We start from the raw sequence: 18,604 nt of genomic DNA on the forward strand, positions 1-18,604 counted from the left end.
CGTTCAATTCACAATACTCATTCACAAGGGAAAAGTTTGTATTTCATAACCATAGAATACAGTATTACTAGAAACTGTACTTTGAAAAAGATGTTTTAAATTTTCAGTAATCTAAAAACTCTCTCTACTGTAAAATATATATTTAAATTTAGTCTATATTTAAATTTCTTCATTAAATTTCAATAAATAATTTATAAATCTTCAATCTTAGCAATTTTAACAATAACTTTGGTAAAATATTACAAATTTTAGATGAGATTAATCAACGTTTTTAAGTACGATAGTGTACTAGTAGTTTATTATCCCAAAGATGAAACTTTTTTTAAATGTTTCATAAAATTAAATTATTATTATTCTATATATTATGTAAAATTATTCAAAAGTTTAAAATATTATGTAAGTCTATATGAACTATTTGAAAAAAGAAACAAAAAAAATTTTATTACCGTTGAACAACATTTATTCAGCTGTACACAGATTGGAATTTTATGATATTCCATCTGGCAACAAAACTTCTGCTACGAATAAAAAAATTGAAACTGAAAATAAAATTATATTAATAGACAACGTGAAAATATTTTTAAAAAGTTTTAAAAATAATAAAAAAAAAATGTAAATACTCTTCTTTTATTTATTTAACTACTGAAAAAGTTACAAAAAAGTACCGAAATTTCATTAATTAGAAATTGTTGAATTAAAGTATAAATTGGAAAAATTTTCCCATAAAAATCATGTAAATGCGGTTCTATCAATATTATCGTTACATAATTATGGTCGCTGGGCCCGCCGGCCAGCGCCCTGGCCGGTGGGCTCATCAGCAGGAGCCGGCCCAGCATGGGATCTCTCGGGAAGAACCGCCTCGGCCGCGCCGGTGGGAGACAATCGACGCCAACCCGACACTGCAGGTCTGCAGGGGGCCACCACTGCTACGCTGCAGAGGAGACCCAACTGCCGCTGAGGGGAAGCTCGGTTCGATTCCAACGGAGGAGCCGCAACTCTCCAACTGCAACCGAGCCGACATCGACAGAGACTATCTTCCGGACCCAACAGCCCTTCTCAAGGCTACCTCTCAAAACACATGAATGGCACTTTTCAAGGTCATCACTCCAAAAACCTCAAACCGCCCTTTTCAGGGCTACCATAAGGTTTTAAAGTGCTACGTGCCGTCGAAGCCATTTGGCAACAATCTCTGTAGTACGCTGTACGAGTAAAACTACGCTAATCAGAAAAAATTTTGTCCGAAAAGGTTTCTGAAGATCTTGACGTTTCATATACTTCTTCAGCCAAAAAACACAATTTAAAATTCCGAAAGATGTGTATACGTACGGGTGTGTGAAGGGATATTTTTTTTTTACTTTTCCAGATTGGATGGAATGATTTGAATAAAATTTGATTTCTGTTGTAGGCCATTAATTCAATTTAATTTTGGTTACAAATGGTCAGCAGGTTATGGCGATTCGGTACTTATGAATATCTCAAAATTTTACTAAAGAATTAATAATATTTTTCATCAAATTTAACGCCCCTTAGAAAGCTAAGATATTTTCTGTTGCTATTCGGTCGTATTCACACTCCAGAAAGGGGTTAAGGCAAAAACACCTTTTTTCATCTTTGTCGTTTTTGGAATCAAAGTTACATACTTGTAGTTATTAGATTATTCCACTACACTAGTATGTCACTTTCGTTATGTATTTGGGAAATTTCATTCAAGGATGAGGGATAATAAGTAGGATTTTATTGCTTCTTTTGGCCTGTTACGTTTTTCTTGATATCTTTGAAATTTATTACCGATTTTTATAAAATTTGTTGCACTGGCCCAGGGGATTGAAAGAATGCCACCGTCAGCTTCTCAAATAAAATTTTTTTTAAATGCAGAATATTTTTTTCTGCATAATTCGTTACTTGCATACTTATATACTTTAATTTTCCTCCAAGTCAGGCCTTTTTTTTACCAATACTTTTATTACGTTTGAACTAATCACACCTGAAAACATCAATATTTTATACAATATTATATAATATACTATTATTTAATATTATATTATTATAATACACATTATATATGTATAATATTTTATACTATATATAATACACTTACTATTACGTATAATAATAGCTAATAAATAAAGTATCTCGCCATAACCGAGAAATAATGAAACTGATTCGATTTCGATAAAAATATAAAATAAACTATGAATACTAGATACTAGATGAATTGCGCGTATAGGTCAGCTAAACTTTACATCTCTTACAATTACCTAATAATTAAACATTTTTTCAAAACATTTCTGGGAAAATAAATTGCTTCAAGCAATGTCATAACAGGCACTCCCACGTATGACGTCCCACGTATACGTCCTGTACTTATATTTTATAAAATCTTTATTTTTTTCACCTCTACACGTTTTAATTATCACTCTATTACATTGCATCTGCATCATTCTAGTTGTGTGGATATATACATATTCTCCTTCAATGTAAAACAAAAATTTGAACCTTCTTTTTTTCTCGTGCTTTCTTCGCTGCCCTATTATTATATTCTTTAACATACGGATTATTCTAGCTGAAACCTAAAAGTAATCCACAACTATCGATTTTATATGTATATATGTATATATATATATATATATATATATATAATGAAATTATTACAACAGATCGTATAGTAATTGTATAAATATACAATTAATAATAAATACTAAACAATAGTTTCGAAAAGTAACTTTTTGTTTTATAGATAGTAGATGCAGTGGGTTTTAAGAATTTATTAGCTCCCTTATTAAATTCAATAAACGTTTAAAATATATTTTCCTACAAAATAATAAATCTAATTATTTAAGAGACTTTGATGACCTACTCAAAATACTTCTAGTTAACTCACAATAAACAAAAGATTCTAATAAATCTAAGTTTTACTAACTTGATTATGTAAAGTTCCACCTTACTTAGTCTATTCAAAGTTTTATTTATTTTATTCATCTTGTATAGTCACTAATTTTTCTAACAGAACTTATTCAGTTATAAAATGCATAAGATAAGTTATAACTTGGATGGTTTGTAAAAAAAAAAACACGACTAGTAAACAATCTAAATAAGTTAAGTAACAAGTTAAAGTTTAAATTTACAAGTTTCTAATGAAAAGGTTAGTTTACTCAAAAAAAGGTAAAAAAATTTGCAAAGTTGGGAACATAATAAATTTTAAATTGAAATATTTATATTAAACTAGCTGGCCAGGGCTAGCTTGCTCTACCGACCGCCTAGCCAGGACTCCCTGATGTTTGGTAATAACAACGAACCTGGCCTGTTCCCAACTTCAGTTCATTATATGAGTGAACTTTTTGGTCTCCTCAGACCATGTTTGTTAGTAAACGATTTTGGATACAGATTTAACAAATCTTTAAAGCTGGCGATGTGGCAAGTAGAGTCGATGTGATTGCAGATATAATAGAGACCCTTCCATTGTCAACATGCCAACCGCTATGGTAAACATGTAATAAGATGCCCATCTATGTCGGTGCAGGGGAACCGTGAAAGCTTCGGTGAATAGAAACCTGGAGTCAGTGCAGAAACTGAATATCCATTTTATCCAGGAGGTATGATAATTCCACCGGAGTAACGGGCCGGACCTCCAAGTTAGTAGCCCTGGAGTGAGTGTATCCCCGGCGGCTAGCCTTGCTACAGAAGGGAACAGCATTTCATGCAGAAACATGAACAATTAAATGTGGCAGAAGGATCACTTAAATACCCTCCTCTAGAGACATCCGATTTTCCAGAAGCGAAGAGGAAACAAAGTGTGGATACAGATAAACTTAGAAAAGAGTTGAAAAGTCGATAAGGTTTTGTGTATAGTAGTGCGCCAAAAAAGCATTATATAATTAGAGATAATGGTAACTTCCAAAACGTCAGCCCATTCTTGATTGTTCGGGAAATAACAAACTGTGCTAGTGGTCCTATCAAAGAAATACGTAACTCTTTTAACGATCAGTTCATCCAAATCATGAATGAGATCAAACCCAAAAACTTCAATATTCAAAAGAAGATTATTGAGTTCTTTGTGTTTCTCCAACCTCATAGCACACTGACCTCATTGAAAGGAGCTGTTGTTTGCCACAATCTTCATAACTGCACGGAAGAAGAAATAGTAAAGGAACTGTCAAGCCAAGATGTGATACAGTAGGGTGACCACAGGAGAAATGGTAAGGTTCTTCCTTCTGATTTGCATGTGTGTTCAACAGACCTAAACTGTCCGAGAAAGTACGTACTGGTAAAGATCGTCTAGATGTGCGTACATTCATACAACAACCTTAAGATTTTTATAGTGCCTGTGTTTCGAACAAACAGCAGTCAGATATGAAAGGGAAGAAATCTGTGTTTGCGGAGCGGAAAGTCATGAAAGCGATCCGTGTAAAGATTCTCGAGTTTGTGTCAACTGCTAAGGACACCACAACTTCCGTTCAAATTGTCCGGTTTATAAAATCGAAATGGCGATTCAGGACATTAAAACAAGGAAAATTATCAGCACTTGAACACCTCAACCGACAAGACTTATGCAGAAGAGGCATCTGCAAAGCCAAAGTTAACGTGAAGCAGTTGCTTTCTGCTCTTGCCCCAAGCCTTGCTGCTATGATTTAGAGAATCATAAATACTAGGATAGAATTTCCTCAGCAAAAAGAATCAGTAAAACCCGCGTACAGCCACCAATGAACGTAAAATAAGGTGACATAAGGGTATTAAGGAGACATCTGAAAAGGCCAAATACACCAGTCATAAGGTGATGAAGAAAGGTGAGGCAAGAACGCAGAAGTAGTCTGAGCTTGCAAGGATGCAGGTTGAAGTTACGATAGAGAAAGCCTTTGATATAGAAATTATACAACATGGAGCTATGAAACCTCGAAAAGACCAGAGGGTTCCTACGGAGACGGCGATTACTTCAGCCGCCCCAAAAATGTCACTGGGGAGGGCATCAAGTTTGTACTCTGAGACAACAATGTTCACTCTAAGATGGTATCACCTGATACTAGTCGCAGAACCCCCCTGATATCGCAAAAGGATGGAAATACCATTTCCAAGGCCTTAGACATCCTGTCATCAGAGGAGGAGGCCGTCAGAAGGACGGAGAAAAGAAGTAGGAATGGATGACCTAAGAGAAAACCTAAGCGATAAACAAATGTGATGTTTTCAACAAAGGTTTTCTAAGTTTTCTGATATATTTTATTTTCACAAATGTGTTAAATAATTGTTAGTTTTTATTAACAGGAAGGAAAAGTTTTTTGTCTTTATTCTTTTTTTTTGTTTGGGAAAAGGACTAATGACCAAACTAGTCGACGCCCGTAACCCTCCAAAAAAAAATATATTAGAAATTGGTGATAATAATACTTATAATTATAATTTTTAATAGTTATAATTTTAATTTATTTAGGTTTATTTCAAATGGAATTAGACTAGAAATGTAACCGAGATGTGTTTCCCTGTCTTCCCTTAAATTATTCTTTTTTTTATTGAATAATTGTGTATCTTTCCTATAATTATTTATTATATAAACTTTTATTTATTATTATATATTTTTCTTTATTTCTCTTAAAGTTACAAAACAATTTCCCTCTTATAAAGATGAAACTTTCTACACCAGAAGGAGAAATGAGCATTTACACAAAAGGTGATCGAACTGCATCTATGTTTAAAAGGGAGGGGGCCCGGTGGTAAAATAATAATTGAAAATTACTCCAATAATGGCAGAGGGCCTGGTGGTAAAATAATTATTGAAAACTACTCCAATATCCATCAATCCATCAATATATGATGGTTTTATTGAAATAAAGGAACGGACGGTTATTAATAAATGTTTTAAAGTAAATTTCTACGGGCAAAGTCTTTAGAATGCAAGTAATAATTAAAACTCACAATATTACACTATGAATATAGTTTAGAAAATTGTATTTATAGCAAAAATAGACAGGTAAATATACTAATATAATATAATTACTTCATATACTTCTCCTTTTATTAACGATGAATAATATATATAAAAAAATGTATTTATTTAATATCTGAAATTCTTCGGTGAGTTACCACCAGGAGAAAAATATCAAAAACCTAATTCTAATGTAGGATTTAAAACTTTATATTAAAAATATCCTTCGACGTAGCGACATCATTAATATAATTGGTAATTAAGTTTATAAACATATATATATATACTAGATATTTATTTATTTATTCAGATTATTTACAATTGGTTATAGTACTGTGCTTAGGAAGTAATTTATAATAACTGTTTGCAAACAATATTTTCAATAAATGATTAAATTTGTATTAATGTTAATATTACAAGCTATATTGCTAGACGATTTATTTTATGAAAATATATATATATATATATATTTATTTTTATTTTTTTTAGGAGGACGACAACCCCTTACCTCATCTCTACCGACAGCACCTGCATCCTCTACAATTCGTACAGCAGAAATCATACTAACGTTAGTGTTATTGTTTTTACTTTCATGGACTCCATATGCTGTAGTAACACTCATCGGGCAATTCGGTAATCAAGGTCTAGTTACACCATGGGTATCAGCGCTTCCAGCATTTTTTGCTAAAGTTAGTAGCGTTCTTTTTTTTCTTATTAGTACCTGAAATGAATTTTTAATTTAAATAATTCAAGATATTACAGTTCTGGGTTACTTTCATTGAAACCAAATTAGTTTTAAATGTTGTATATTAAAATATAATTAAGCTTGGTGTATAAACAAGCTGTACAATATATTACATCTCTTTAAATTGAATTTTATATAATTAGAACGAACGGTTCTAAATCAACTTAATTTTAAAAGTCTAATATCTTATTTTTAAATTATTATAGATTTCAATATTATTATAAAGTGCCTATAATTTCCTTATTAAGAAGAACACAACTTGCGCTGAAAATATTTATAAAAAAAGAAATTAGTCCATAGCTAATATCAAATTCTACTAATTAAAACTAACTAACCTTAAGTTTTTTTTTAATTTTTTTAGAATATACCGTAAGTGAGAAAGAAATTACTGTTCAATGTAGATGCATAACCCGAGGAAAATTTTAAAAGATTTTTACACAAATTACAAATTATTTTGATTTTAATATATTTTTCCATAAAAAAATTTATTTCGAATTAGCTAATGATAGATAGGAATTTTTCTTAAATATAAGTGAAACTTGCATGTAAAATAAATACAATTTTCAGGAATAAACGATAACCCACCGGGTTGGTCTAGTGGTGAACGCGTCTTCCCAAATCAACTGATTTGGAAGTCGAGAGTTCCAGTGTTTAAGTCCTAGTAAGTCAGTTATTTTTATACGGATTTGAATACTTGATCGTGGATACCGGTGATCTTTAGTGGTTGAGTTTCAATTAATCACACATCCCAGGAATGGTCGAACTGAGACTGTACAAGATCTACTATGCTTCAGTTACATTCATACATATCATCCTCATTCATCCTCTGAAGAATTATCTGAAAGGTAATTACCGGAGGCTAAAAAGAATAAACCGGAATAAAAAGAATAATTACCGGAAAAAAAAGAATAAACGTCAGTTTTTATTATACTGATAAATTATTTATTATCTTATTAACTATAATTGTAATATGTTATCTCACAAAAAAATAATGAACTTGAAAAAAAGATCTAATACTAAAAGATGTACGTTTTGGATTAAAATCGTATTAGAAAATCTAAAATTTAGAGAGGTATATTTAAAAACTCAATCATTGATTAAATCATTAGTATCATACCATAAAATTATTTGTATAAATATTTTTAGTCAATATGTATATTTTTATAAACCTGAAAGCATTAAGTAGGCGAAAAGAGAAAATAATATTAATACTAAGCAGCAATTAGGTAATAATTAATCTTTAATCTTTGCTACCAGAATGTAATTTAGTAGATTATTTGTTAATACTAAGAAATTGTTAAGGGTTAATCAGTTGGAGTAAGTAGGTCGTAAACCTACAAAAGATTACTGCAGTATATAAAAGTAAGCCATTGGTAAATCGGTATGCATATTAAGGTTCTTCACAATTTATATTATAAAGAAATGTAATAATAATCAGAAAAGTTACAAAATGTAAATTTCTCTTGGAAACCAATCTTCGTTTAATTAATTTATCAGTTAATCATTTTCGTTGAAAATTTTTGATGAGCTTCAAATAGTATTATGATTAGTCATCTGGGGACTTAGAAATAATTATTATTAATTAATTTTTTATTTTTATTCTATACATTCATTAGATAAAAATTATTTGTAATTTTATTTTTCATATGTTTAAGGTAAAACAAGCTGAGTTATGATAAATCTTCTACATATTAAATTACGAACGTTACAAAGGTATTTTTTAAATTAAAATTGTCGGTAACATAAATATCTCTAAACATTGAGAAGTTTGGTTAGTAATTTCTTTAACTAGGTAAATAATAAAAAACGAATTAATCACGGACAGTAAATAAGATTTGCAACTAACCCGAGAATCACCAACCAAGAACCCTTCGTTTCTTGTCGATATCAGAGTTGGCTCTTTCCTTTCTGACCTCAAATGTTGTTGGTCGTACTTTCAATCATCCAAAGAGTTGTATGAATTCATATAACTAGTAATAACTGGTTCCTTCGGCCTAAATTTGACCTTTGACTTTTTTAATGATTCTTTAAAGTATTTTTAATTTTTCCCCTTTTTCCTTCTGGGAATTTCCCTTTTCCGTTTATCAGCGAAATTCACTTTTTTCCTCACTCTTTTGATAGCATCATTTTTATGTTAATGATTCTTTAATATATTCTCTTCGATGTCCAGTTTAGTTGTCGATGACATCAGGAAATTCCTCGCAGCAGCTGTCAATCATTCATTCTAAACAAACAATATGTTGATGAATCTTTAAATGAAAAATAATTGTTTTAATGAAAATTAAATAAATTTAATTTAATATATATAATAATAATAGCAGATATAGCATTGATCTTTAATCTCTATTTAATGTAAATTACAGTCTTTAACGCATGCGCAATAGCATATTTAATAATATAAATACAATACTATACAATACTTTCTTCATTTATTAGACAACATGAATTTCAAACGTGTATGTTTAGAAAATGATTATAAAAACTACTAAAAAACGAACCAGAGCTGTCTATGGCTCAAATTCATTCAAAATTCTAGAAAGAGCATCTAAAAGTAATTTAATTACTTATTATTATAAAACTGTAGATGAAAAAGTAAAGATTTATTTATTCTTAAACAATATAAGAAATTGCATTTAGCGAAATACGTAATTGCATAAGCCGACCCGACGCAATTATCCAAATAGAAAAAGCGATATTAAGGGACTGAGTGACTTATATCAGAAGACTTAGTCGTAATGATTCCATATTCGAGACTCAATAAGAGTTACAAATACTTGTTAACTGTTAACGATTAGTTTACTAATTTTGCACACGCTGTACCGTTAAAGAAAAAAACGGATATACGAGATCTGTAAATAAAGTAATGAGACTGGTCCAGAAAAACCTATTATTTACAATCCAATTGTTCATGGACTCGTATCACCTTCAAAATAGTTCCCTTGGGAAGCCACGCAAATAGTTAAATACTCGGCAAGCCACGCAATACTGCTATGAGGAGTGGAAAAACCACTCCTCATAGCAGTATTGGAACTTAGAAACCAGAATATCTTCAGATGGTCGGTTACAAATTTTTATGTTTTCTACTGTTCCAAAATGGTGTCCTTTTAAAATCGCGAACAGGAAAATGTCACAGGGACTCAGCTGAGATGAATAAGGTGGTTGAGGAACTACAGGAATGTTTTTCTTTGCCAAAAACTCATTAATTGAGAGTGCAATGTGACAAGGTGCATTGTGATGATATAACATCCAGTTGTCTTTGATGGCTGGTCTCAAGGGGGCAATTCTTTTTTCGGTAAATATATTGATTTACAGTCTGTCCTGTAGGAAAACTCCTTATGGATAGTTCCATTACTACCGAAGAAGCAAATTAGCATGGTTTTGATTTTTGATTTGCTCATAATTGCTTTTTTGGGACGTGGTGAGCTTGAAGTGTGCCACTCCTTGCTCTGGCTTTTTGTTCTTGGGTCGAACTCAAATATCCAAGACTCATCATCAGTAATAACATTTTAAGAAAATCAGGATCAGTTTCAATTCGCCCTAGAAGGTTGTAGCGCACTTCCATCCTGTTGTTTTTCTGTTCAACAGTGAGGTTTTTGAGACCAATTTTGCACAAACTTTTTTCATGTCCAATTCGTTTGTCAAAATTTGATGAATTGTGTTATGGTTTAAATTCAATTTTTCTGCAATCATTCTGACAGTTTAATCGTCGGTCGTACCGTATCAAGTTATGATTCGCTCAACATTATCGTCACTTTTTGACGTTAACGATCTTCGAGAGCGTGGATTGTCCGCAACTGATTACCGGCCAGGTGAAAATGCATTAAACCACCTAAAAACTTGCCACTTTGGCTGCCAAAAAGCTAGTCTCATTACTTTATTTACAGACCTCGTAGAAGTCGCATCCCCCTTGCTACCGATATTAAAAAATGCAAAATGAAACTTTTCCAGACGGATCGGGAGAGGGAATTTTACAATCCGCAAGTTAAAGCGTTGATGAAACAATATAACATAACCCATTATTCGACATTTCCGATAAAAAAGTTGTTATGGTCAAACGTTTCAACAGAACGTTGAAAACGAAGATGTGGAAAAAGTTTACAGAAAAGGGGTGTTATAAATGGATCGATATGCTGCAAGATTTGGTAGATGAGTACAAGAATACCGTGCATTGAGCCATAAAAATTAAACCGAAAGATGTAAATAGCAGCAACGTATCGCAAGTGTTGAAAAATGTAAATAAAAAATATGAGACCATTTAAAGTGAAATTTATAGTCGGCGATGCTGCTCGCATAAGCAAATATAAACAGAAAAGGGGTATATGGCGAATTGGAAAAATGTACAAAATACATACGGTACACGCTGAATCTCGACCGGTTACATATGAATTTATTGATAGTAAAAATGAAATTTTAAAAGGTCGCTTTTATCAACTCGAATCACAAAAAAATTAAACATAAAGATGTATACCAAATTACGTTTTTTTTTTATTTTTATATAGAAATGTCATGTTTAAAATTAGGCGATAAAAAGGCGGTAAGAGGTCCTCCAGGGATCGGTTTTTTAATGTCTGAAGATGGAAATTATAATATAAAAAATCATAGATTGTGTAATGTATCTGATCCGATTGAAAATGGTGATGCAGTGAATTTTAAATGAGCTAAAATTATGTTTAATGAATACACAACAAGTCTCAGTGAACAGTTTGTCGGGTTGGAAAGATTGAATCACGCGATAATTGACTATGATGTAAAGATTAAAAATTACATGGCTGAAAAACTGACGATAACTGAAGAAACTCCAAAGTTTATGAAAGATGCAATTACGTTGCTTAAAACAAAAGTTGAAAATTATATAGATAATGAGATAAATTGCCACCTTAAGACGATCTCATGAAAGTTACCTTTACAACATATATAGAAAATAAAATTCAAGTGATTAATCCAACAAATCTGATACATTATAAAATCATTAATGTTGTTAAAGGTTGCTGTTTATTGTAGAAAATGTGGTTAAATATATTTTGTTGTCCCGAATTCGAGCCGACTAATTTAGATACATTAAAGAATCATTAACCCTGAAAATGTTGTTTTTAACGACTGCTGTTTATTGTAAAAAATGTAATAAAAAATTTTAAAAGAGTCCAGAAAATTTAAATAAAAATTAATATATTTCATCAGCTGGAATTCCAGCTGATGGAATGAGTGGATTCATTAAAGAATCATTAAAAACTGATGAAATGAGTGATACATAGAGCCCACTCACTAAGCCCACACAAAGTCCACATTGCCCCCAAGAGTTTATAGACTTTGTGTCAATAAACAACAACATTCGCATTAAATTTGTATGCGTTAGATGTAGTTTAATTAATAATTTAATATAAAAATAAATATGCATGGTCGTACTGATATAGCAAAATTTTATTCTGTTAATTGTAGTTTTCAGTATTTTTCTTCTAATAAGGTTATTATTATTTAAAACGTGTCTATATTATTATATCTATTAAAAGATATGGAGATGCAGAAAAAAAAATGTTTTTAGGGAGGCGTAGTAGCATAAAAGTGGAAACCGCTGGTGTAACTAACGAGATGAAACTTAAATCTAAATTTGGGGTTGAGTGAAATTAAAGAAAGGCGGGGGATACTATTAAGAAAAAATTTGCTAATAAAAAATTTAATAATGAAAGTAAAAAAACAAAATAATAGGTTCGATACCGAAACGTGCTTTATATGATTACCAATTGGTTGAATTTGCAAAACAGTTGAAAATTCCACATTTTAGATGTGTTTTTATGCGAGATGCATTACCGAAAAAGATTAGAAAAAATGAACGCGCTGTAGTCAATTTAGATTCTTCAAACGGACTCGGCACACATTGGATTTGTTTTAAAAAATGTATAAAAATGTAGAGTATTTTGATAGTAACGGCGATGTGCAGCCCCCTACAGGATTGACGAATTATTTGAGAGAATCTAACGTAGCATAAAACATTAATAGATATTAAGCCGATGATGATGTAATTTTTGGTCGATTATGTTTAGAGTTTTTATGTGGATTATTGCGAATAGTATATTAATATTTGTTTGTTTTTTTTTTACTAATGATATGACGCTTCTATTATCATTTAATAGTTCGGTGATCAGAAAAACATATATTTGCTGCCAATCGATTTTTGAAAAGGACAATATAATATGGGTTTATAATAGTTGATAACGCAGAACAGTATTCCAAATGTCGAAGAAAATAAAAACAATAAATTGTGTTTCGCGTTTGTTGAGGACGTAAAAAAAGATGAAAATATAATAATTATATGGTAACTAAAAAACATTACATAACCATACCGACGGGCATTTATGAGGTTGAAAATATCGGTGAATGTATACAAGCCGAAATGAAAAAAATTTAAATATACCGTTTTATTAAAGATAACAACACATAATAGACCGAAATTAAAAGTACAGTTTGGATAGATTTTTCAGATAAAGATTGCATTATCGGTAGCCTAATGGGTTATGGATCGAGACTACACAAACCGAATCTAACTCACATATCGGATCAACCGATAAATATACCCCCTGTAAATGTAATACGGAAAAAGGGAATATTTTTACGGATAGTTTCAAAGATGTAATCGAGACAATATTTTGTATTCATTTTCATTAATCACCCACCCCGGTAATATAATTGAAGAATATACATTAAATATTATATTTGTACCGGTAGATATGAAAGAAATTAGCAATTTAGAGATACAATTGACCGATCCAAGCGACAATTTATTAAATTTGCGCGGCGAACAAGTCAGCGTGTTGTTGGTAATTCAACCTATGTACAATATAAATTATTGTAATTGATTTTTTATTCATCATAAATAGATACAACATGCCTCACATATCCGACAGCGAAGATGACGTTGTTTTTGTTAAAAAACGTTACAAATTGAGTGAAGAAAGCATTAAAAAGTTAAAATCCCTAGAACTTGAGATCGTAAATGGAAAATTAAAATCTATCCGCCGTTAAGCAATACATTATTGAAATTAAAAAATTAATTTTCTTATAAAAATTCTACAATAAATTGATTGTGTTGAAAAATATGAATGTCCAAATTAATCGTTAACGTATAAACAATGCCATGAACATTATCCATATGTAAATAAATTCGATACGAGTGCGGAAATTATAATCGCTGTAAATCAGCCGGATGTATATACGGTTTCCGGTGATACTTTTTTGATTGTTTATGGGAAACTTGTTGGCGACAATGAGAGAAAATCAATAACATCAGATTTGGTAAATTTTGCGGATGCATTTCTATTCGACGAGATTAAATTTCTTATAAACAGGCATGAAGTAGTCCAGTACTAGAAATGTAGGTGTTACAACAATCAAGAAAAATGTACTTTCAATGACAAATTCTTTACTTTCATCGGCTGAATGTGTCGGTTGGATCTGAGATGAAAATAATAAAATTTATACGGACAATAATGGCAATTTTATTTTTATTCGAGTATACCATTATCAATGTTGATAGGTTTTGCTGAAGATTATAAAAGAATCATAAACAATAGACAAGAATTAGTGTTGAAACGTACTAATAACAACGTAAACGCGATACGCGCTACAGTTTCAGATCATAAATCTAAATTATAAATAACAGAAATCGTACGGAGTGTACCATATTTAAAAGCGGCGCCTGAATATCAGTTGGGACTGGTCAAATTGATAGATAAAAATAAAGAGGTACTATGGAATCTAGAAATTGGGACTTCAAGAATATCCAACAGATCCTCAAACAAATTCTTTATAGAATTTGTTTGAGGATATTTTACATGGAATGTAAAAACACCATCGCAGTTAGACAAACCGCGTTATGTTATTGTACGTTTTTAAACGGATAGGAAAGATAACGCTGTTAAAGATCCGTCGAAATTTGATTCTTGTAACGTGAAAAATATTAAAGTGAAGATAAATTCAACCTCTTATCCATCTGAAGATTTACGGGGGAGATAGATGATGTTATGTAAACTGTTCAGAATTTCAGAAGTCGTATTATAAAAATACCAATTCGCAGTACACATTTTCAGATTACAAAAACAATCATCCACTATATGTGATTGATTATTCGCAACAAGATGAAGCTATAAAAATACGTTTGTTGTAGGTTTGAGAATTAAACTTGAAACTGGAGAAAATTTCAAGTCTAATACAACAGAATATTGCTTTTAATATACGAGAATGTAGTGCTTGTTCACTATTCACCTGGTAAAGTTATAAAACAAGAACAGATTTTATTAATTTTTTGCTGATGGATCAAAGGTCAAATGTAGCAATATTATCTTAAATTTAATTTATATAATTTTACAAAAACAAAAAAGGAACAAATTTTTATCACATATTAATTTTAATATGTATATGTATACTGAATACATATGAAAACAACCAATTATTGTTCATTTAATGATACATCAACATATTGTTTGTTTAGAATGAATGATTGACAGCTGCTGCGGGAAATTCCATGACGTCATGGACATCACTGGACACAGAAGAGAATCACTGGACACATTAAAGAATCATTAACCTGAAAATGATGTTCGAAAATAATATGGGAAAAAAGGAAGTTCCTAGAGGGAAAAAGGGAAAAATTAAAAATACATTAAGAATCATTAAAAATGTCAAAGGTCAAATTTGGGACCAAAGGAATATATATATATATATATATATATATATAGGAATATATATATATGAATGTATATACGCGTATATATGTTTATATATATATATATATATATATATATATATATATATATAAACATATATACGCGTATATACATTCATACATATCAAATGAACCTCAATTTAAACTTAGACCTAGCGAACTTTATCAAAATTAATAAATTTCCCTTCATTTTTAAAATCTACAAAATCGATACAAAAATGTTCTTCCACCACTCGGTAATTTATTGAGAAAATCCAAGAAAAATGTTTTTTTCGACAAGAGAAGAATGATAATATTTTTACAATAACCTAAAGATTTAGTTACCAATAAATGCATATATTGATAAAAGTATAATAATCACAAAATCTGTAGAAATTTTTTTTATGGTTTTAGCGTGCTTTAGTAAATAGAACTACGTCAACAAAGCTTATTAGAACCTTACATCAATATAACTCCAATTTAAATAGGTACCTAATGAAAACTAATAAAATGCTGATTCTACATACAAAACGTAACATTTCAATTAGATCTGAAATACATACTTTGCATTCGATCCAAAATACAAGAACTGAAGAATTTAAACAAAACTTTCCATTTTTATTAATATTCGAAATGTTAAGTAAATAACTGAATGATTCTTTACAGTTAAAATATTAAAGCTGTATTATTCGAGTAGTATATTAAACTGTACAAATTAAAATCTGCATGTGTCCTCAACTGATTTGTACGTATCACATACGTGAGTATATAGTTTTTTTTTTTTTTTTTTTTTGTCTTCAGTCATTTGACTGGTTTGATGCAGCTCTCCAAGATTCCCTATCTAGTGCTAGTCGTTTCATTTCAGTATACCCTCTACATCCTACATCCCCAACAATTTGTTTTACATACTCCAAACGTGGCCTGCCTACACAATTTTTCCCTTCTACCTGTCCTTCCAATATTAAAGCGACTATTCCAGGATGCCTTAGTATGTGGCCTATAAGTCTGTCTCTTCTTTTAGCTATATTTTTCCAAATGCTACTTTCTTCACCTATTTGCCGCAATACCTCTTCATTTGTCACTTTATCTACCCATCTGATTTTTAACATTCTCCTATAGCACCACATTTCAAAAGCTTCTAATCTTTTTTTCTCAGATACTCCGATTGTCCAAGTTTCACTTCCATATAAAGCGACACTCCAAACATACACTTTCAAAAATCTTTTCCTGACATTTAAATTCATTTTTGATGTAAACAAATTATATTTCTTACTGAAGGCTCGTTTAGCTTGTGCTATTCGGCATTTTATATCGCTCCTGCTTCGTCCATCTTTAGTAATTTTACTTCCCAAATAACAAAATTCTTCTACCTCCATAATCTTTTCTCCTCCTATTTTCACATTCAGTGGTCCATCTTTGTTATTTCTACTACATTTCATTACTTTTGTTTTGTTCTTGTTTATTTTCATGCGATAGTTTTTGCGTAGGACTTCATCTATACCGTTCATTGTTTCTTCTAAATCCTTTTTACTCTCGGCTAGAATTACTATATCATCGGCAAATCGTAGCATCTTTATCTTTTCACCTTGTACTGTTACTCCGAATCTAAATTGTTCTTTAACATCATTAACTGCTAGTTCCATGTAAAGATTAAAAAGTAACGGCGATAGGGAACATCCTTGTCGGACTCCCTTTCTTATTAGGGCTTCTTTCTTATGTTCTTCAATTGTTATTGTTGCTGTTTGGTTCCTGTACATGTTAGCAATTGTTCTTCTATCTCTGTATTTGAACCCTAATTTTTTTAAAATGCTGAACATTTTATTCCAGTCTACGTTATCGAAAGCCTTTTCTAGGTCTATAAACGCCAAGTATGTTGGTTTGTTTTTCTTTAATCTTCCTTCTACTATTAATCTGAGGCCTAAAATTGCTTCCCTTGTCCCTATACTTTTCCTGAAACCAAATTGGTCTTCTCCTAACACTTCTTCCACTCTCCTCTCAATTCTTCTGTATAAAATTCTAGTTAAGATTTTTGATGCATGACTAGTTAAACTAATTGTTCTGTATTCTTCACATTTATCTGCCCCTGCTTTCTTTGGTATCATAACTATAACACTTTTTTTGAAGTCTGATGGAAATTCCCCATTTTCATAAATATTACACACCAGTTTGTATAATCTATCAATCGCTTCCTCACCTGCACTACGCAGTAATTCTACAGGTATTCCGTCTATTCCAGGAGCTTTTCTGCCATTTAAATCTTTTAATGCTCTCTTAAATTCAGATCTCAGTATTGTTTCTCCCATTTCATCCTCCTCAACTTCCTCTTCTTCCTCTATAACACCATTTTCTAATTCATTTCCTCCGTATAACTCTTCAATATATTCCACCCATCTATCGACTTTACCTTTCGTATTATATATTGGTGTACCATCTTTGTTTAACACATTATTAGATTTTAATTTATGTACCCCAAAATTTTCCTTAACTTTCCTGTATGCTCCGTCTATTTTACCAATGTTCATTTCTCTTTCCACTTCTGAACACTTTTCTTTAATCCACTCTTCTTTCGCCAGTTTGCACTTCCTGTTTATAGCATTTCTTAATTGCCGATAGTTCCTTTTACTTTCTTCATCACTAGCATTCTTATATTTTCTACGTTCATCCATCAGCTGCAATATATCGTCTGAAACCCAAGGTTTTCTACCAGTTCTCTTTATTCTGCCTAAGTTTGCTTCTGCTGATTTAAGAATTTCCTTTTTAACATTCTCCCATTCTTCTTCTACATTTTCTACCTTATCTTTTTTACTCAGACCTCTTACGATGTCCTCCTCAAAAATCTTCTTTACCTCCTCTTCCTCAAGCTTCTCTAAATTCCACCGATTCATCTGACATCTTTTCTTCAGGTTTTTAAACCCCAATCTACATTTCATTATCACCAAATTATGGTCGCTATCAATGTCTGCTCCAGGGTAAGTTTTGCAGTCAACCAGTTGATTTCTAAATCTTTGCTTAACCATGATATAATCTATCTGATACCTTGCAGTATCGCCTGGCTTTTTCCAAGTGTATATTCTTCTATTATGATTTTTAAATTGGGTGTTGGCAATTACTAAATTATACTTCGTGCAAAACTCTATAAGTCGGTCCCCTCTTTCATTCCTTTTGCCCAGCCCGTATTCACCCACTATATTTCCTTCCTTGCCTTCTCCAATGCTTGCATTCCAATCTCCAACTATTATTAAATTTTCATCTC

At 31.2% G+C, this 18,604-nt stretch overlaps 1 protein-coding gene across 1 annotated transcript in view; it reads left to right on the forward strand.

Annotated features, from left to right (window-relative positions):
• The window catches only part of LOC142321208 (rhodopsin, GQ-coupled-like), a 302,038-nt gene that overhangs the window by 250,665 nt on the left and 32,769 nt on the right, over positions 1-18,604 (forward strand). The window contains exon 6 of the mRNA XM_075359205.1: positions 6,401-6,600. Coding sequence (XP_075215320.1) covers positions 6,401-6,600 — 200 coding nt within the window. The remainder of the gene's footprint in view (positions 1-6,400; positions 6,601-18,604) is intronic.

Source organism: Lycorma delicatula, chromosome 3 (assembly GCF_047948215.1).
Source record: "Lycorma delicatula isolate Av1 chromosome 3, ASM4794821v1, whole genome shotgun sequence".
In the NCBI taxonomy this organism is placed as follows: Eukaryota; Metazoa; Arthropoda; class Insecta; order Hemiptera; family Fulgoridae; genus Lycorma; species Lycorma delicatula.